The sequence below is a fragment of the Chiloscyllium plagiosum genome, chromosome 36 (genome assembly GCF_004010195.1).
Source record: "Chiloscyllium plagiosum isolate BGI_BamShark_2017 chromosome 36, ASM401019v2, whole genome shotgun sequence".
Classification (NCBI taxonomy): Eukaryota; Metazoa; Chordata; class Chondrichthyes; order Orectolobiformes; family Hemiscylliidae; genus Chiloscyllium; species Chiloscyllium plagiosum.
In genome coordinates, this window is record NC_057745.1 from 1,661,408 (window position 1) to 1,682,095 (window position 20,688).

Here is a 20,688-nt window from a genome sequence, read left to right on the forward strand (position 1 = left end):
GCTCATTTTAAAGGATTATTGAGTCATCACATTAATCTTCTAAACAAACAGTCTGGGCGCTATGCTTAAAGGGCAAGTTAATAATAAATGACTCACATTTACTCTATCATTTATTTTAATTAACCTACACCACATCTACAAAGATTTGAGTTTCAACAACAGGGAGGTGGTAGCACAGTGGTAACATCGCTGACCTGTAAATCACACTGTCAGGCTAATGTTTTGGTACATGGGTTCAAATCCCATTTGAGTGGGATAAAATCTGGAATTAAAACCCATTCTAATGTGACAGTAAAATCCATCTGGTCCTCACTTATAGAAGGAAGTCTGCCATCTTTACTAGATCTGATTCTCAAGTGACTCCAGATTCACAGTGATGTCATAGACGCAGTCAGAGTCATGCAGCAATGCATGTGATTTACTGCTAACTACTCTCTGAAATGGCCAAGGAAGCCATTTCAGTTCAAGGCATCAATTACGGGCAACAAATTGTGGTCTCTCCTTATTTCATGATGTGATCTTAGAACATAGAACATAGAAGAATACAGCGCAGTACAGGCCCTTTGGCCCTTGATGTTGCGCCGATCCAAGCCCACCTAACCTATACTAACCCACTAACCTCCATATACCTATCCAATGCCCGCTTAAATGCCCATAAAGAGGGAGAGTCCACCACTGCTACTTTCTTTGCCCACATAAGGAAAGAAAATGATATTCACTTTAAGAATAAAAGTACATTGTTAAAGATTCACATCTTAATCTATTTTTTGTAGTTGAACCTCCTGCCATTACAGAAGATAAAAACACAAATTGACATTGGTCTCTTGGGAAAATGTCAGCATGTCAATGACAGCATCATGAAGAACAGTAGCAACAACATTTTACGCTTATTAAAAAAAACTCGAAATGTTTTACACTAAGGAAAGGATATTGTCACTACTAAACATGGAGAAAACAAACCCTTCTGTTTCCAAATGATTCCTGGTACAAGTGGAAAACTAGCAGCACTCATCAGAATTTTATAGGTTCATGCCAGAGGCTTGAAAGAACAAACGGAGAACTTAAATGCAAAATGCAACTGACTTCATTCACCAAGATGTGAAGATTTCCTTTATCCTTTGCCCCTGCCCCTCCCACAACGAAACCCCCAAAAGGAAAACACCGACAAATAGTCACTGAACAGATGCACTTAAAACTGCCAATATTCCTCTAATATAAGAACAGTTCATTTTTTAAAAATTAAATGCTATTTAGAAAGATGTTAGCATAAACAGCAAAAACAATGATGTAACCTATTTCCCAACAATATCCTTTACAGACTCAATTCCACCAAATTAAAACTTCTACCTTAAGTTTTCTTGCTCAGACACCAAGAGGTCTCTTTCCGGTTCTGAGGCTTATAGCCTGTTTTCTAGTCCTGACAGCCTAGAATTCTTTTCAATACTCACAACCTTGAAACTTCAAAACATTTCTCACAACTTGAAGATTTCTACTGAATAAAGCCCCGAGTCTGGAGATTTGTACAAACTAAGCTGCTCTTTTGCTGACATGAAACTGTTCATCTCAACTGAAACCCAATCCTAGCCTCTGACCATTCAAACATTCAGGAATTAAATCCTAAATAAATAATCAAGGCAATCAACTTAAATCAGGTACTTTATCATTGAAGTCTTGAGCCCATAGTTCCAAATGACCTCTGAATTCTTAAAAAAAAAAGGGCACTTTCACAGAATTCAAACAAAAAAAGGACTAGCTTAATTTTGGATATCTGGTTGGCATGGACAAGTTGGACCAAAGGGTCTGTTTCTGTGCTGTACATCTCTATGACTCTAAAACTTTAATTCCGAAATGACAATATACATTATAAACCTTTATCAAAATATACGAATAAACCTGCTCTTGTTATGAACTATTCTTACTGTTGTATAAGCACACAAATACTGGGATAACAGGGAATTTCAAATGCCAATTATTCAATTTCAGAATTCAATGATCTTTTATGCAGTGGCTTCTGGCAATGAAGGGGTTACATTAAAGTGTCCTTCAATTAACATGCTAAATGGAAATCGCAGATCATTAAAACTGTTCACAGTAGAGAATTATCTTGACATTTTAAGCAATATTCCCACAGTCCCTACTCCTCCACCCCATCCTTTCAGACAAAAACCAAAATGCCTAAATCTTATACATTGCAATTTCCAACAGAATACTAGAATCCCTACAATGTGGAAACAGGCCACACCGACTCTCTGGACAGTAACCCACCCAAACCCATTCCCCCACCTAATGCATCCAACTTACACATCTCTGAACACAATGAACAATTTAGCATGGCCAATTCACCGAACCTGCACATCTTTGATCTGTGGAAGGAAACCGGAGCACCCAGAGGAAACCCACGCAGACACGGGGAGAACATGCAAACTCCATACAGACAGTCACCCGAGGCTGGAATCAAACCGGGGTCCCTGGCGCTATGAAGCAGCAGTGCTGACCATTGAGCCATTGTGCCACACTTGCTGGCATTAGTATGGTTTGTCAAAGTAATTGGAGTCAGAGTCATACAGCATGGAAATAGACGCTTCGGTCCAGTCAGTCCACACTGACCATGTTCCAAAACTAAACTAGTTCCACCTGCTTGTGCTTGGCCCATATCCCTCCAAGCTTTTCCTATTCATGAACTTATCCAAATGCCTTTTAAACATTGTAACCGTACTTGCATTCACCATTTCCCCTGGAAGTTCATTCCACACACAAACCATCTTGTGTGTAAAAATGTTGCTCCTCATATCCTTTTTAAATCTTTCTCTTCTCACCTTATTACGCCCCCTAGCTTTGAACTTCCCCACCCTAGGGAAAAGACGCTTGGCCATTCACCTTATCTATGCCCCTCATGATTTTATAAACTTCTCCAAGATCACCCCTCAACTTCCTATCCTCCAGTGAAAACAGCCCCAGTTTTTCCAGTCTATTTTTATATCTCAAACACTCCGTTCCCAGCAACTTGATTGAGTTTCTGACAGATGTCTAAAGATACTGCACAAGTAATTTTTATAGGGTACCTGTGAGAAACAGGGATAATTCATCGTTCCCATCTCCTTCCACTGGTAAGGATTGGCCTTTAATATGATGATAATTCACCTGTTGTGTTTCCAAGTCCCAGAAGGCAACAGTCACAGCTCCTGAGTCAGGTGCAACAAGTGTGAATAAAACACTGAATTCAGAAAGCGATACTGTCTGAATACTCATGGATTCCTCCAGCCCCTGAAGCTGCACCATCCCTTTCAACTTATTGGCTTTGTTGTTCAGGTCCTCTTCCTGAGCAAAGCTTTTAGCAACATCATCGCAAGGCACTACAGAGGATTTATAGGAATTGACATTGCAGGTTGCATCATGAGAATTCTGGCTGGACAGGTGGTGATACCAGGGAGACCACTGCAGGAATCTTTCTGCCGATGATACTTTAGTTTCGCTGTAGAAAGTTCCCAAGCGGGCTTTCCAGGACCTTTAACATGCATATGAAACCATTTATGTTATTTAATACACACTCTTAGATAATAATCACTATAACTAGCCTCTTTGAATTAGAAAAACAGCATGGCCTCACACTCAGGTTTGTCTGAAAAGGCATGAAATCAAAATTTTTCTCCCTTTAAACCAAATCATTTTTCCATCAAGACACTTGCTTGCTTTGATCACTTCACTAATTTGTCTTTTGACTCAACATCTACACTTTCTTGCATCATTGAAGCAACTGGAGACATCATCTTCTATAAAGGAACTGTGCAAATGCAGGTCATTGCATTAAAGGCAACCTTCTCCCTTTAAAGAACGCCCATATGCTCTTGTCTCTAATCAATTCAATCCCTTGAATGTTTATCTGATTATCTCCACTTTCCATCTTCCCAAATCGAGAAGACCCTGAAAAGCAATTTTAAATCGAGAAAGGGAATTTGAGGCCACGGTTAAAGAAAACTGGGAGGAGAGTATAATATTCCTTCAGATCTTGGGGTGATAAGTATTTCTGTACTCACGACCTTGGCACCCAATGTTATTAGCTGATTAGTAATACTGTGTCAATTTATCAGGATTCAAAATTAGAGATCCCTTTCAGGCAGCACCTGTTTTTTTTCCTCCAACTGGAGCCACGCTGCTATCTGCCACTGAATTTTCAAATGGTTAGAAACTACCAAAATCCATAAGCAAATATTGTAGAACGTTCTGTACTATGTACTTTGGATTAAGATTTCAAGCAAATTCTTTACTGAGTCAGAATCACTTAACACTATGATAGAAATATAGATGCAAGCAGCTTTTTGGAAAGCAGGGAGTTTTTCTTTTACGGCTTTATCAAAGTATATAAATATGCCATGTGTGTCACCTGCTAGCCTGTGGAACATGGCTCTAGTCAATGTAAGAGTTTCAGTTTTCCTGCTTCCTCCATTAGGTTCCTGAGCCAAAAGAAAAGCCAGCTAAAACCTAATTTCAATCAAACTTCCAGTCCCGTGCATTCCTGTCCCCACAATAGTACCAATTTTTAGCAATCTCCCACATGCCAGACAAATATGGGGAACTGAAAGATCACAGTGGTGTTGATTAGGATACATTTCAGAGACTGTTGAGACAGAGAGAGCTTTACTTGTCAATACTACACCAAATGGAGCAACAGTACAAAACATACAGTGTACATATGGGTGCCAAAAATGCATATTTTGTATTCAGAATAGAAAACATGTTTTGTATAGTCTAGCTCAAGGATCATTAAACAAAACTAATAAACGCTTAGGCTATTAGCAATTATGTAACATAGAACTAAAGTAAACAAAGAGGCTGCTGAGCTCACCATGTTTTCATTAAAAAATCATGATTTGGAGATGCTGGTGTTAGACTGGGGTGTACAAAGGTTAAAAATCACAACACTAGGCTGTAGTCCAACAGGTTTATTGGAAACACTAGCTTTTGGAGCGCTGTTCCTTCATCAGGTGGCTGTCCTGATGAAGGAGCAGTGCTCCGAAAGCTAGTGCTTCCAATTAAACCTGTTGGACTGTAACCTGGTGTTGTGAGATAGCTAGTACTGCATCTATTGCCACCATTTTTAACAAAAATATTCCACATTGTAATACGCTACATAAATCAAATTCTCTCATTTTGTAAATCTTAATAAAAGCATTCATAAAAATGCAATACATAATTCATAGAAGTTAAAAGCAAATGAATTTAAATCTCTTTTTTTAAACGACACTTACCTATCCATCTGAAATGATAGGTTGAGCTGTTTACTGCTATATGCTGAACTGGCAAGGTCATCTTCATCAACACCAACAGGTGCCTTCAAAGGTGCATCAGCGGAAGCTTTTCTTGTATGCTCCAAGTTCTCAGGGTGTTTTCTACAAGAGCAACAAGAATCTGAATTTCATGGTACCTAATCAATCCTAATTCCATTGAAAGTTCATAAAACAAATGTCAAAGCTATCCTTTGAAAACAGCACTAAGAGATCCCCCTTGATGTTGCACACAAGTTATTTGGCATCTAGTTTTACAATTATCATGAATTAGTCCACTAATGTGCAGGTGTCTCACTTTGGATCTTAAAACAGGTTGGGTGAAAGATTCGAAGTAGATTCCATGCTCCTCCAGCAAAGACATGAAATCAACTATTTGAGATTACCCACTGCTATGTGCCTCACCTCAAGAATAGCCCCAATGAATGACTCTAACACTCTGCATACAGAGTTAGCATATACAATAAAACATATGGGCAGGACATTTCTTACCTCACTATAATGCTGAAAACTTTGAACATGGAACATAAATAGTTACATGATTACAATGTAGATTTTAAAAGTCAAAATATTAAGGTAAGCCATCATTTCATTCCAAATCCAAGGTATAATCTGAAGAACTCCACCAAAGCCAACACTTAATATTTCAAAAATATTGTTCCAAGAGAGGAAGCATGCAGCAGATAGCGTTTGCTACAGGATACTATTACAGAAAGTCAAAGAAAACTTGTGTTCATACTGTCTGGTCCAGATCCTTTCTGGGGAAGGGTTGAGGTTTTGCAGTATGCCTTCTTATGTGAATTTCCCAAAGGCCTACACTTTATTTAAGCAACTCATTCAACCTCAACATAATTTCTGACTTTTTCTGTAAAGATATTAAAAAAGAGATTTACCTGAAAAAATTATTCAAGTTAACACAAACAGCGCAATTAACACAGTTCACAGCCACAGCAATGTGCAAATCATGGGATAACCAGAGTCTGTCCAAGCATGACAGATTACAGACATCATTTGCCTCTTCAGTTTCTCCAGCCTGGCACAGAGCAAGATTAACACTGCCACGCTGTTTACCATCAACAGTATCATAAATATCTTAAAAATAATTACTTAAGGAATGGTACCACAAAGATTTGTCAACACGAGATCTAAGGGTTACGTGATCAACATTCCCTCCAGGCTGTACAGTCATGAAGTAACTGTAAACATGCTGCACAGGGAACTCGTAGCCATGCACAAGTTGTGGTCTTTTAAGACATGCATAAAAGCAGCAACATGTAGCAATCTTTGGGAGATCATGCAGTGCAACAAATAGGTCACAGAGGTAGAGTTATGGTTATGGCTAATGGAATCGTGAATTCAAATCCAACTATAGCAAGTTGTGAAGTAGAATGCAATAGCTCAGTTTGTTTGAGGGCTAGCACCAGAAAATTTACTATAGAAGTCACTGTTTCCCAAGAGAATTTGCTACCCTGGTATAGTCTGGCTGACATGTGGCTCCACTCGTACATAATGCAATTGGACTTTACATTTATGAGGTTGACCTAGCAAGCTACTTAATTGTCAGAACAATAAAACTGATGTTTGCCAGTGTGACTTACGTCCAGAAAACAAATTAAAAACACTGACTTTACTGCATAACCAACATCATGGGCTTCATATAATCCCAGACTATTTTGTAATATTTATTTTTATTCTTACAAGTAGGTTTTGAACAATAAGTTAAAGAAACATATGGGTAGTCAGTTCTGCTCCTGACCATTGAACGCAGTTTGGAGTTCGCTCTCAGATCACGAGACCAAGTTTTAAATTCTCATGACAATCCTGGAAGATACACCTAGCTTTGGTTCGAGGGTAATTCTCATCAAGGAGGTCAGGTCAGGATTAGAAGATATCCAGATGGAAAGAGGAAAGTGAAACAGGCATTGGGAGGAAAGGCTAACTTTGGACTGATTCCAGGAGAATGTGAAGTGCCTACTTAGGAGATAAAGTATAACATGGCAGAGAAATTTTAGTTATTTTAAAATTAAATGAGAGATTAATTTCCATATCATTAGAATAAGCTACAGGACAGTGTTGTTTTTAGTTTGTTTGATACATTAAAATTTAAATCACGTTGACTGGAAGGTTTGTGCAGTCACTGGAAATTCAAATATCTTTTCAAGTTACCAGACTCTTAGACAACCATAATAGGTGCATTTTAAAATGTCTTCTTCAGGTCTACTGGCTCCAATTAACCAATTTTAAATAAATGTTTTGGTATATAGAATACTTTGCTGTACTGGAATGAAGGGGCAGGAAGGTGAAGCGAAGTTCGGCTGGACAAAGATAAATACTGTAATGTCAAAACTACATTCTAGTGTTGCACTACAGCAGTAAAGGAAAATAAAATTAAATGAGAAATTAACTTTGAAGAATAATTATTGATTTTCATAAGCAATAAAGACACATGTCTTTGAAAATTAGTCTGTGCAAAAATAAACAAAGCATTACAGACAGTGTGTGATGGGGGAACTATTGTCAGATAACATGCAATTATCATTCACCATCTAAACCCTTCAGTAAAACCTAGTATAATTTTAATTTTAAAATATAGATTTTTTGAAAACATATTCACTCCTGAGGGGGAAAACATTGAATTGCAGAGACTCACGATGAAAAGAATCTATAAAAACTGGACTGTTCATCGATCATATTTTAGCTGCAAGCATGGTTAATTCAGGTTCCTAACTAGGGTCATGGATCAGTAAGATAATCGATATAGTTTCTTCAATAAGTGCAAATGATAAATTTAAAATGTTACAAAGGCAATTAAAAATGGCTGCTAATTATATTTCTTTGTTTGAAGCTTCCCCTATTATATTTTGATAAGGATCACCTAATTTTGCATACCTTAGTCAAAGGAGCTATAACAGTGCATTACAGCATTCAGCATTATAGCCAATAAGTCCCCTGGCTAAGGTTAAATGCTACAAGATTGTTAGTTTTCCACAGTAAATAAGTACTTACAGCTCATATAATGCAGACTAAAGTAAAGCTGATATCTCAACGGTAATTATTTGTGCAGTTGTTTATATTACGTTGTTCAACAAAACAAGTCTTTTTAAGAAAGCAAAGGATACATATCCAGCCTGCACTGTCCAATAAGAAAAGCATTTCTTGACAAATCAGACCATCTGTTATTCTTTCTGCAGCACCACCTGGCAGATGCAGTTTAAAGCATCCCAACACATCTGCTTCCGAGGTGCTCTCCACCCAGGTCAGATGGAGCAGTGTGCAATTATCGAGCAACATGCAGGATTTACTGTTTTTAAATGACAGAATCTTCACAGTAAAAGATGAAGGCAGACCTGAAAAACAAAAACAATTTGTTTTGAACCAGCTAAATGCAGAAGAATGAAAAAAAAATACCATATAGATGTAGGTGAAATTTGTATGTGGCGTAGTCATTTTGACTTAAAATAATTAAAACAATTTTAACTTTATATAGATGGACTATTAAGTCACCATCCAGGAATAGCTTTTTAAAAAAAATAGTCCATTTGCTAGTCAGCCAGATTTATAAATCTCTAGGAACAGCTATGTAAGAGAAGATATGAATTCCATGACTTTTGTTTTCCATACAGTAACAGTCAATTATGTTAGTAACTGATTTTAAAAAAACACAAGATTAAATCTTAATGCACGAATCCCTTTTCTATCTTCTTCAATGATATGTGGTCCTGTTAAATAAAATTTAAAATGCTTTCAACACTGTATTCTGTATATTGTAATGAGATAAGTAGCCCAGGCAAAACAGAAACACAGAATGAACTCACTGCCTTTAAGGCAGCTGGAGGCAGCAACTCTCAATATTTCAGAAGGATTTAGATGTACACTTGCAAAGTCAAGGCAGACAAGGTTAAAAAATGGGATTAGATGTTTAGGTGGTTGCTTTTGAACTGGCGGGACTCAATGGGCCTTTTCATTTGCTGTAAACCCCGAAGACTTTATGACACCATACAGGAGGAGGCTAACTGATCCATCATGCCCATTCCAGCTCTTTGAAATAACTACTCCATTAGTCCCACTGCCCTCCGCTTTCCCAAAAACTTTGCAAAATTTTATTTCCAAGTATTTATCCAATTCCCTTTTGAACATCACAATGCAATCAACTACTGTACGCCAGATCACAATACTTGCTGCCTAAAACTGCTGTTCCTGATGTTTTGTCTTTTATTTCCCCTGAACTTATCACCCAGGTCCTTCAACAGCACCTTCCAAGCCTGCAACCTCAACCAATTATGATGCAGCAGAACATCAGCACCTGCCTCTTCCAGCTGCACACCTTCCTGATTTTCTTTTTCTAATTCATTCAAGGGATGTGGATGTCACTGACTGAGCCATCATTTATTACCCATCCCCAGTTGCCGAGAGGGCAGTTAAGAGTCAACCATATTGCCGTGAGTCTGGAGTAATAGACCAGAAAACGATGACAGTTTCCTTCCCAAAAGAACATTAGTTAACCAGATGGGTTTTTCTGACAATTGTTTCATGATCACCATTAGATGCCTAACTCCAGCTACTTCACTGAATTTATAGTGGGATATGAACCCAGATTCCCAGAACTTTAGCTGGGTTTCTGGATTAATGTTCTAGCGATAATACCACTAGGCCATTATTAGCCTACAGTTTGGAAGTATAATCGGTCGCCCCTCAACATCAGTGGGATCTTGGAGCTCCCTTCCTAACAGACAAGTAGCAATTCTTGGAGTAGAAAAGTGGGGCACTGGAAAAGCACAGCATGTCAGGCAGCATCCGAGAAGCAGGAGAATCAACATTGTAGGAGCAAACCAGAACCACAGAATGAACTCACTGCCTTTAACAGAGGCAGAAGCAGCAACTCTCAGAATATTTTAGAAGGATTTATATGTACTGTGAGTAAACATAAACTATTGCAATGTTTAGAGTGTAAGACAGCTCACAGCACCTTCAGGGCAACTGGGGATGAGCAATAAAATGGTGGCCCAGCCAATGATGCCAATATCTAATGTTCTGGGTTTATATCCCATCAAGAATTCAATAAAGTATCTGGTGTTAGGAGTCTAATGGATGATCATGAAACCATTGTTAATTGTTGGAAAAAGCCATCTGGTTAACTGAGGTTATTTAGGGAAGGAAACTGTCGTCCTTTGCTGGTTTGGCCTACAATCCCTGAAGACGCCCATTTTCACGACTTAGATGAGCATCGATTTCTTTATTTAACAGACATTGTCAACACTTACTCAAGTTCTTGCTTTCAACCAGCTTCTTCAGTGCTTCCTCACTACAGCTGTGGGTATTGGTGACGTCACAGATGCCATCCTGGACACACAGCTCATAGATCCCCAGATCATTGTGACTATTGAGAGCAAGAAGCCGTTCCTTAACAGGTGACGCCTGCAAAGTCTCAGTTGTTTCCCAAATAAACCTGCCCAAAAAACCCAGAAAATACATTGAGAAGTAAAAGAAACATATCAATAATGGATACACTGGCTGTGGTTACGGCGGCCAACTGCTGTAGCAAGAAACGGGCTAGGGTGAGATGAAGTAGGTTGGGAGAACAGTCAAGTGGAGTTCAAACACCAGCAGAGAGCAGGTGACCAGTAGCCAGTTTTTGTGCTACATTCTATACAGAAACATTGACAGTTTGTATAGATTTCAATGATTAAGGCTTTGCTTTCACCATACTAATTATTATAAGATAATCTTGGCCATTCAATCAGTCACTTGCTTTTCCTTTGCAAGTGTTTACCTTGACAAAAACATGTGTTTCACTCAATTACAGACAAACACAATCATCTTCTTTCAACACTGCATTGTGAAGGATTGCATGGACAGCACAAAAAATGAAAGGATGGATATTTAACTTTTTGCATGATCTGGCTCTACAAATCTTGGTTTTGGTCACATCTCAATTGGTGCTAAAGACAACCAGACCTTCAAGAATGAGACATATTCATAATTAGAATGAACAGAGTGTGGATCTCAGAATTCAGCAAGGACAGTTGTCTGAGGAGCGTTACACATCACAGAGATACTTATGACCCTGGACTCAACACACAAAAGACGAAATTTCAGTTGGAATTCATATGGGCGAGTCTGAGCCAGCGGCAGTCACTGAGGAATGTGACGTGGCAGTGGAAGCAAGTTTCGGCAAATACTTTGTCAAACTCCAGTTGTGACAATGATGGTGAACCAGACCAAAAAACATGATTAGAATGGAAACCCAGCTGGAGAGAGAAGCAAAACCTCAAGGTGGGTATACCTGGAACAGATGCTGCATTGAATTAAACGCTGAAACAATGAAAACAAAAGAACTGCAGATGCTGGAAATCCAAAACACTTCTGAAGATGGATCACTGAACCCGAAACATTAACTCTGCTTTCTCTCCTCAGCTGCGCTAGACCTGCTGAATTTCTCCAGCAATTTCTGGGGTTTTTTGTTTCAGATATGCAGGAATTGTCATATGATGTGAGGCTGAGTAGGTTGGGTTTGTACTCATTTAAAGTTTAGAAGAGAGAGAGGCGACCTTATTGAAATATAGAAAATTCTTAGGTTTCTTGGCAGGATGGCTGTTGAGAGGTGGTTTCCCCTTGTGTTAGGAGCAGAGGGCACAACCTTAGAGTAAGGGGCCACCACTCAAGACTGAAATGAGGCAGCATTGTCTCAGAGTGGCAAATGCGTGGAAGTTTTTTTACCACAGAGCCTCGGTCATTCAATACAATTAAAGGTGAGATCAATTTTAACTGTAAAGGAGTTGAGGATCATGGGGAAAAGACAGGAAAATTAATGGTTATCAGATCAGTCATAGAGTTATAGAAATGTACAGCATAGAAACAGACCCTTCAATCCAACTCATCCATGCCAACCAGCTATCCTAAACTAATCTAGTCCCATGCATCAGCACTTGGCCCTCATCCCTATAAACCCTCCCTAATCACGTACCCACCCAGATGCCTTTTAAAAATTGAAAGGAATTTATTGTCACGTGTACCGAGGCACAGTGAAAAGCTTTGTCTTGCGAGCAATACAGGCAGATCACAGAGTTAAGTCGCACAGATAGTAAATAATAGGTAAACAGCAGCAAAAACAAAAACACAAGTACAGGCGAATATTAAGAGTTTGAGTGCCCATGCAGTATCCTAACAACAATAGGGTAGAAACTGTTTCAAAACAGGCTGGTGCATGTGTTCAGGCTTCTGTGACTTCTCCCCAATGGTACAGGTTGAGGAAAAATATTGCCAGGGTGGGATGGATCTTAGAGAATGCTGGCAGATAAATTCTATAGATGGGAGGTTGGCCTTTGTGAATGCCCGGGACGAATTCACCACTCTCTGTAACCGTCTCCGATCTTGAATGGTACAGTTGCCATACTAGGTAGTGATATATCCAGACAGAATGCTCTCGATGACGCACCTATCAAAGTTGGCAAGTGTATTCGCCATCATGCCAGATTTCCTCAGCTGCCTGCGGAAGAAAAGATGTTGTTGGGCCTTTGTAACCAGTGCATCCACGTGAAGAGTCCAAGAAAGCTTATTGTGGATGACCACTCTCCACTCATTCCACCTCTGTGCTGTTATTGTGTAGAGGGGCATGAATAACGTCCCGCTGAAATTCAATAATGAGTTCCTTGGTTTTGCTGGCATTGAGAGCTCAGTTGTTCTCAATGCATCATTTTTCCAGGTCTTCCACCTCCCATCTGTGGTCTGTTTCGTCACCATCTGAGACATGACCGACTTTGGTGGTGCCATCAGCGAACTTGTAAATAGCATTAGTCTGGTATTTGGCGGTGCAGTCATGGGTATACAGTGAGTACAGTAGGGGGCTGAGTATGCACCCTTCAGGGATTCCAGTGTTGAGTGTTAGTACAGATGAAATATTGTCCCCAATCTTCACTGATTGTGGCCTGTGGGTCAGGAAACTGAGGATCCAATTGCAAAGAGTGGGGCTTAGTTCTAGATCACTAAGTTTAGTAATCAGTCTCGAAGGGATAATAGTGTTGAAGGCTGAACTGCAGTCAATGAGTAGGATTCTTACGTGGTGTCAAGTTGTTCTAGGGGGGAGTGAAGGTAAGTTAAATGGCATCAGATGTGGATCTATCGGTCCGATAGGCAATTGGAATAGGTCAAGAGTATTGGGGAGGCTTGGGGTGGTTAATGCCACGACCAGCCTTTCAAAACACTTCATGCCCACCGAAGTTAGGGCCACTAGGCGGTAGTCATTGAGACATGCTGCATGAGCCTTCTTAGGTACAGGGATGATGTTGGCCTCTTGGAACAGGCAGGGACAGTGGCCTGCTGCAGGGAGAGGTTGAAGATGTCCAAGACCTCTGCCAGTTGATCTGCACATGCTCTAAGTGCACGGCCTGGTACTCCATCTGGTCGTATCGCTTTCCTTGGATTCATATGAAGGAAAACTGATCTGACCTCTGATCAGTTGGCAAGTGACTGTTGGGATAGGTTCGTCAGGACTTGTCGGAGTTCTGCTTAATATGAGCATACAGAGCATTGATACAATCTGGAAGGGATGGGTCCTCGTCTGCTATTTTGTACTGTCTCTTTTTAGAACCTGTGATGTCGTTCAGTCCTTGCCATAGTCGCCGGGTTTAGATCAGTATTGATTCTTGGCTGTCTTAATGGCTCTGCAAATTGTACCAGCCTCCACCACTTCCTCTAGCAGGTCATTCCATACACACACCACCTTCTGCATGAAAAAGTTGCCCTTTAGGTCCCTTTTAAATCCTTCCCCTCTCATCCTAACCTATGCCCTATAATTTTCCCCCACCCTGGAGAAAAGACCTTGTCTATTCACCCTATCCGTGCCCCTCGCGATTTTATAAACATCTATAAGGCTACCCTTCAGCCTCCGACACTCCAGGGAAAACAGCCCCAGCCTGTTCAGCCTCTCCTTCTCAAATCCTCCAACCCTGTCAACATTCTTGTAATGTTTCACAACATCCTTCCTATGTCCTTCCTAAGCAGAGAGGCCAGCTTTGCACGCAATATTCCAAAAGTGGCCTAACCACTTGATCATTCTGACTGGTTAAGACTTCAATGGCTGAATGGCCTGTTTCTGTTCTTATCCCTCTATCCCATTTCCTCTCCTGAGGGACATATCCTTTCCCACTACCGGACTACAGTTCCCAGAATGCCCCGGGTGGGGATCACGTGGGCACAAGTATATCGCAGGATGCGCTCTAGGCCCCAACAGCCGCCTCGCGACAACTCACTCGGTGAAGCTCCCGGCCTGAGCAGCCACTCTCCTCCGGCAGCAGCGGCCCGAATCCTGACAGCGTGCGGTGAAGCACAGGCCGGCCCCTCGGTCTGACGGCGGCTCCAGGCCGCACAGCGCCTGACCGCAGCGCACGGCCTTGGCCTTCAGTAGGGTCTTAGCCTCTCTCCATTCCAGCGCGGCATCCAGCAAGACTTCGAGAACCTTCGGGCCGCCCGCCATGGCCTAAGGGAGCCCTAGGCCTCACGGAACCCTGTCGCTGTTAAACGGGAACCGGGGAGTAACGGCCGCGACAAGGGAGCTTGGTGGTGGTGGGCGGGGCCTCCGTTTGATGTAGGTCTCAGCCTATCGGCTCTACGGCTCCTGGGCCGTCGGGGACAATGGACCAATCGCCGGAGAGGGGCGGGACCTTGCTGTCATGCTTAGTGGCGTCGCAGATAACATTCACCCCCAAGAGTCAGAGCAAAGCAATCGATCCCAGATCGTGGTTTAATCAGTTTAGAGGCCATTCGGCCAAATGGGAGTTTAAGATTAGATTAGATTAGATTACTTACAGTGTGGAAACAGGCCCTTCGGCCCAACAAGTCCACACCGACCCGCCGAAGCGCAACCCACCCAGACCCATTCCCCTACATTTATCTCTTCACCTAACACTACGGGCAATTTAGCATGGCCAATTCACCTAACCGGAGCACCCGGAGGAAACCCACGCAGACACGGGGAGAACGTGCAAACTCCACACAGTCAGTCGCCTGAGGCGGGAATTGAACCCAGGTCTCTGGCGCTGTGAGGCAGCAGTGCTAACCACTGTGCCACCATGCGGCCCATAACTGGAGTTTAATGCTGAAACATGTGGAGTGATGGCCTGTTGGCCTCAGTTGATCCAGGTCATGCTCTGGGACCATGGGTTTGAATCCCGCTACAGCAGATTGTGGAATTTGAAATCAATAAAAAATTTGGAATGAAGAGTCTAGTGACCCCTTAAAACCACTGCTGATTGTTGAACCCCTCTCTGCCAATGCCATCCTCTCCTGGTCTGGCCTACAAGTTACTCTACAACCATAGCAATGCAGTTTATTCTTAACTGTCTTCTGGGCAATTAAGGATGGGCAGTAATTGCTGGCCTAGTCAAAGATGCCCACAGTACCATGAAAGAAATGAAGTGATGCATTTTGGTAGGACTAACAGAGCAAGGGAGTATATGTTGAATGGTGGGATCTTGCAAAGAAGGAAGGAATTGTGATGTGAATGTTCATAAAGCCTTGAGATCAGCAGGATAGGTAGATAAGGTGGTTAAGAAGGTACTTACCTTGATTAGTCAAAGCACTGAATCCGAGAGCAAGGAGGTTGAGTGGGTTATGTATAACATTTGGCCACAGCTTGTGCAGTTATGGTCACCACATATGAGGAAGGATGGAATTATAATGGGACTAATACAGAAGAGATTCACCAGGATGTTCTCTGGGCTGGGACAATTTAGAAATGAAGAAAAACTGAGGGCGAACGAATTAAACTGTACAAGTCATGACTGGCATAGATAGGGAAAACATTTGCCCCTTTGTAGAGGAGTCAGTAACCAAGGATGACAGTTTTAAGATAAGGAGTAGGAAATAGCAGGAACGGTCAAAATATTTCAGAAGTATTTAGATGTACACTTGAAATGTGATAGCTGGAAAAATGCTAGAAAATAATATCAGAATAGATGGATGCTTGGTGGCCTGTGCTGGCATGATGGGCTGAAGGGTCTTTTGCAATGCTGTTAAAGCTCGAACTCTATGCCCCGATATCCATTGGCTTTATGATGAGACTAGGGGAGAAAGTGAGGTCTGCAGATGCTGGAGATCAGAGCTGGAAATGTGTTGCTGGAAAAGCGCAGCAGGTCAGGCAGCATCCAGGGAACAGGAGAATCGACGTTTCGGGCATAAGCCCTTCTTCAGGAATGCCTGAAGAAGGGCTTATGCCCGAAACGTCGATTCTCCTGTTCCCTGGATGCTGCCTGACCTGCTGCGCTTTTCCAGCAACACATTTCCAGCACCATCTATGATGAGACTATCCAATTTGTGACTCTCCCACTGCTTTTCCCTGAGTCACACAGTTTTGGTAGCCCAATTCCAGGACCTGACAACCAAAATCAAGGCTTAGCCTCCAGTGCTGAGGGTATGCTGCATTGTCATGCTGGAGAAACTCAATGGTTTGGCAGCATCTGGCGAGAGACATCTCTTAATATTTCATGTCTGATGTGGCTGATCTTCAGAACTTGTTCAGAACAGCCACACATGCCTGTTTGGGTGGATGTAAAGGACCTATAATGCCATTTTGAGGACGTGCAATGGAATTAACCCAATCTCCTGGCCGGTATTTATTTCTTCACACATCAAAAACAAGTGTCAGATTGCTATTTATGCGAGCTTGCTGTGTGCAAATTAGTTGTATATTAAATTACTGTATAATAAAGTTTTGTTTTATTATTAGAAATATACAGCAGGTGTACTACTTTTCAATTGATACACCACAATGTTATGAACAAAACAACAAATATGAACTATGAGGCTAGATTTTAGTCTGGGGATCTGACTTGTCCAGTATTAACGTCAGCTGGGATCATACAAATGTACTTCAATCAAGTGACTCCTCATTCTCCTAAACTCCAGTGAAAACAAACCGAGCCTTTCCAACCTATCTTCATGGAACAACCCATTCTAGGACCTATCCCTCTGGAGTATACAGCATAGAAATAAGCCCTTCAACCCAACTTGTCCATACTGACCAGGTTTCCTAAACTGAACTAGTCTCATTTGACCCATATCCCTGTAATCTTATGCATGTACCTGCCCAAACATATATTGTAATTCTACCCACGTCTACCACCTCCTCTGGCAGCTCGTTCCATATACACACCATTCTCTGTGTGAAAATGCTGCCCCTCAGGTCCCTTTTAAATCTTTCCCCTCTCACCTTAAACCTATGCCCTCTAGTTTTGGACTCTCCTACGCTGAAGAAAAGACCCTGGCAATTGACCTTTATTATGCCCTTAATGATTTTATAAACCTCTACCTCACAATCCAATTCCCAACTAAATATTTGTTCTTATTTGGTTTCTGTTAAAATATATTAATTGTCTCAACATCAACCTCTACTTTTGCTTGCAGCTCATTTCACAAAACCACTATTCTGATTGGAGATTATTTTTAAAATCTTGCCAATCTTATTTTTTAACTCTACTGCCATCTTAAGGGTTTATGTTCTCAGTTATAGCTATTTTCTAATCAACCTGTTCAAAGATGTTATTATATATCTGGAGCAGGTGAGCTGCCTGGCTCAGAAATAGGGACACTACCCCTACACAAGAACTCTAAACAATACATAATGGAAATTTCTCATTTAAACATCAATTATAATAAGCCAATCGTAGTTTGCTGCTCCTTCAAGGGTGGAGGGTACAATTATGGGTGTGGTAATTTTGTCTCGGTAATTTTCATGGTCAAGGTAGATCTAGACATTTACAATGGAAACTAAGTCAACAGGAAATATATGCAGGAATTAAATGTTTATAAAATAAATCATAATTACTCAAAATTGTTTCATTTACATAGAAAACAGGTGCAGGAGTAGGCCATTCAGCCCTACGAGCCTGCTCCACCATTCAATATGATTATGGATGTTAACGTAAACTCAGTATCCCAATCCTGCCCTCTCCCATACACCTTGATCCCTTTAGCTGCAAGGACCATGTCCAGCTCCCTCTTGAATGAATTTAATGAACTGGCCACAACAGCTTCCTTGGGAGAGAATTCCACAAATTTACAACTCTGAGTGAAAAAAATCTTCCTCATCTCTGTCCCGAATGGCTTACCCCTTACTCTTAAACCATGTTCTGGATTTGCCCAACATTGGAAATATTCTTCCTGTATCTAGCCTGTCCAGTCCCATCAGGATTTTATATGTCTCTCCGAGATTCCCTCCCTCCATTCTTCTAAATTCCAGCAAATATATACCAGGAATCAGTCTGGTGAACCTTTGCTGTACTCCCTTCATAGCAAGAATGCCATTTTCACTTATTAAATTTTATCTATGTTCATTAGCTGTTTGCTCTTACAGACATAAATTAGCAACTGAACTGTATAGGTGATATTATTTTTGTGCAGTACTATATATTAAAAGGAGTTTACCAAGTAGAAACTGAACTGTAACTCTCCATCTCCTTCTCTGTGCTCGATGCATCAGGCCCAGCAAACCCGGAAGTTTAGATGGTGTTAGTTTTGGAGCAGTTGCAGTGTAATGGCTGAAGGATGGAAATAGTTTCTGGGCTTGTGTCTTACGCCCTTGCAAAGTTTCTTTTTCTCTCGCGGCTATCGAATAAAGAAGATGCAGGGAAAATCAAAAAAATGGAAGAAAAAGTGTTAGAAGTTTATGGTAAGTCTATATAAACGGAATAGACATAGGTGTTGTTCAGTAAGAAGGTCAGACTAATGAAAAAGGGAAGCTTCAGATCTAGCAAATTTCTATAACTTTTGCATAGCACTAGAGTAATCAAGAGTTAGTTTTAATGCCTAATACAAATGTCCCAAAAGAAACTGTTAAACAAGGTGGTTACTGTACATCTACTTTCCATTGAAAACTGTGTATTCTCATATACTAATAATATTTGTGTAGAAACTATTCCCCCACATCATGTCATTTTAAAACTGACATTAGACATGGTATTGCCAAGGCTAGTGTTAACTTCCCATCCCCAATGGTCTTTGATACAACTGACTGATTTACTAGTCCATTCAGAGAGCAGGTTGTTAGTAACATGGTATCTTTGCTGAAAGTTAAAAATTAACAAGCCTCATCAGTCTTGGATTTAGCCCCTTTCAGAATCTGTCCTATTCTGTATGGTTATTAAAAAATGTAATATTGATAAAGCTGAAGGAATGGTGTTATACTGGTCTTGAGCCTGTCAGCCCCCCCGCCTTCCTACTGTCTGCGCAATGTCCCATCAACAGGCCAGGAAAAGATTATGTTGTAGGGCAAGTGTCTGGGTTTCCACTTAGTGCTGCTGTATACTGGCCATATTTGACCATCACAGGAGAGATGGTTCTGTCAACTTCAATAATGTTGATAAAAGACAAAAAGAATTTCAAAGTTCCAAATCTCCTAATCTTTTAAATGTTACTTGAAGTTGAAAACATGAACGGTTTGGGGTACTCAATCCTGGAAATGGTCTCCAGCTAACTACTTGAATGAACCTTGGGTTAGTTCACACTTGAGGCCTTGATCCAATGCCAATTTGTGCAGACTTTGTGCTGTAATTGTTCTGTAAGATTTATTGATCTAACAATGCTGTTTAAAGCTCTGTAGATGATTAATGAACAGTGAGTATACAGGAGATGAAATGATCTCAAACTCTCTTGCTACCGCTATAGACATCAGAGATCAGTACAGTACAGAAATGCATATTTTAAAATTTTTACTAGATTTCCTGAAGGTGTGTGTGTGGGGGTGGGGCGAGCTGAGAGGAGCAAGATGTGTTGGGGGTTTGGTGGGCTGGGGAAATAAACTGCTACAGAAAGTTCCAAAAAGCTGAATAAATCAGTTTAGCTGCACTTTGTAAAACTTCAGAGTTAGTGGAATGAGTCAGGGGAGCGTTGGGAATAGGGTCAAAATTTATAGTCATACTTAAGTGAGTTGCTTTAGCCCTAAAATGAATGGTTCAATTTCTAAGCTAACCTATTAGACTCATAGAGATGTACAGCATGGAAACAGACCCTTCGGTCCAACCCCTACATGCCGACCAAGTATCCCAACCCAATCTCGTCCCACCTGCCAGCACCTGGCCCATATCCCTCCAAACCCTTCCTATTCATATATCCATCCAAATGCCTCTTCAACGTTGCAATCGTACCAGCCTCCACCACATTCTCTGGCAGCTCATTCCATACACGTACCACCCTCTGCGTGAAAAAGTTGCCCCTTAGGTCTCTTTTATATCTTTCCTCTCTCACCCTAAACCTATGCCCTCTAGTTCTGGACTTCCCGATCCCAGGGAAAAGACTTTGTCTATTTATCCTATCCATGCCCTTCATAATTTTGTAAACCTCGATAAGGTCACCCCTCAGCCTCCGATGCTCCAGGGAAAACAACGCAGCCTGTTCAGCCTCTCCCTGTAGCTCA

The 20,688-nt window shown here is 41.0% G+C and overlaps 2 protein-coding genes across 6 annotated transcripts in view; one reads left to right on the top strand and one right to left on the bottom strand.

The window, feature by feature from the left end:
• The window catches only part of spg11 (SPG11 vesicle trafficking associated, spatacsin), a 140,898-nt gene extending 126,027 nt beyond the window's left edge, over positions 1-14,871 (bottom strand). For 4 of the 5 annotated variants that reach the window (XR_006309443.1, XM_043677119.1, XM_043677120.1 and 1 more), the window contains exons 1-6: positions 14,531-14,871; positions 10,544-10,728; positions 8,402-8,629; positions 6,176-6,374; positions 5,247-5,387; positions 3,063-3,505 (exon numbers count right to left, since the gene is read on the bottom strand). Coding sequence is in view for 4 of the 5 variants with exons in the window: in XM_043677119.1 (XP_043533054.1) it covers positions 3,063-3,505; positions 5,247-5,387; positions 6,176-6,374; positions 8,402-8,629; positions 10,544-10,728; positions 14,531-14,754 (1,420 nt within the window). In the remaining variant the exon portion in view is untranslated. Of the gene's footprint in view, positions 1-3,062; positions 3,506-5,246; positions 5,388-6,175; positions 6,375-8,288; positions 8,375-8,401; positions 8,630-10,543; positions 10,729-14,530 lie in introns of those variants that run through there. The other variant, XM_043677122.1, reaches the window with a different exon arrangement.
• Positions 14,872-18,758: 3,887 nt separating this feature from the next.
• ciao2a (cytosolic iron-sulfur assembly component 2A) overlaps positions 18,759-20,688 on the top strand; it is a 20,939-nt gene continuing 19,009 nt past the window's right edge. Inside the window, exon 1 of the mRNA XM_043677124.1 lies at positions 18,759-18,945. Coding sequence (XP_043533059.1) covers positions 18,822-18,945 — 124 coding nt within the window. The 5' untranslated portion in view covers positions 18,759-18,821. The remainder of the gene's footprint in view (positions 18,946-20,688) is intronic.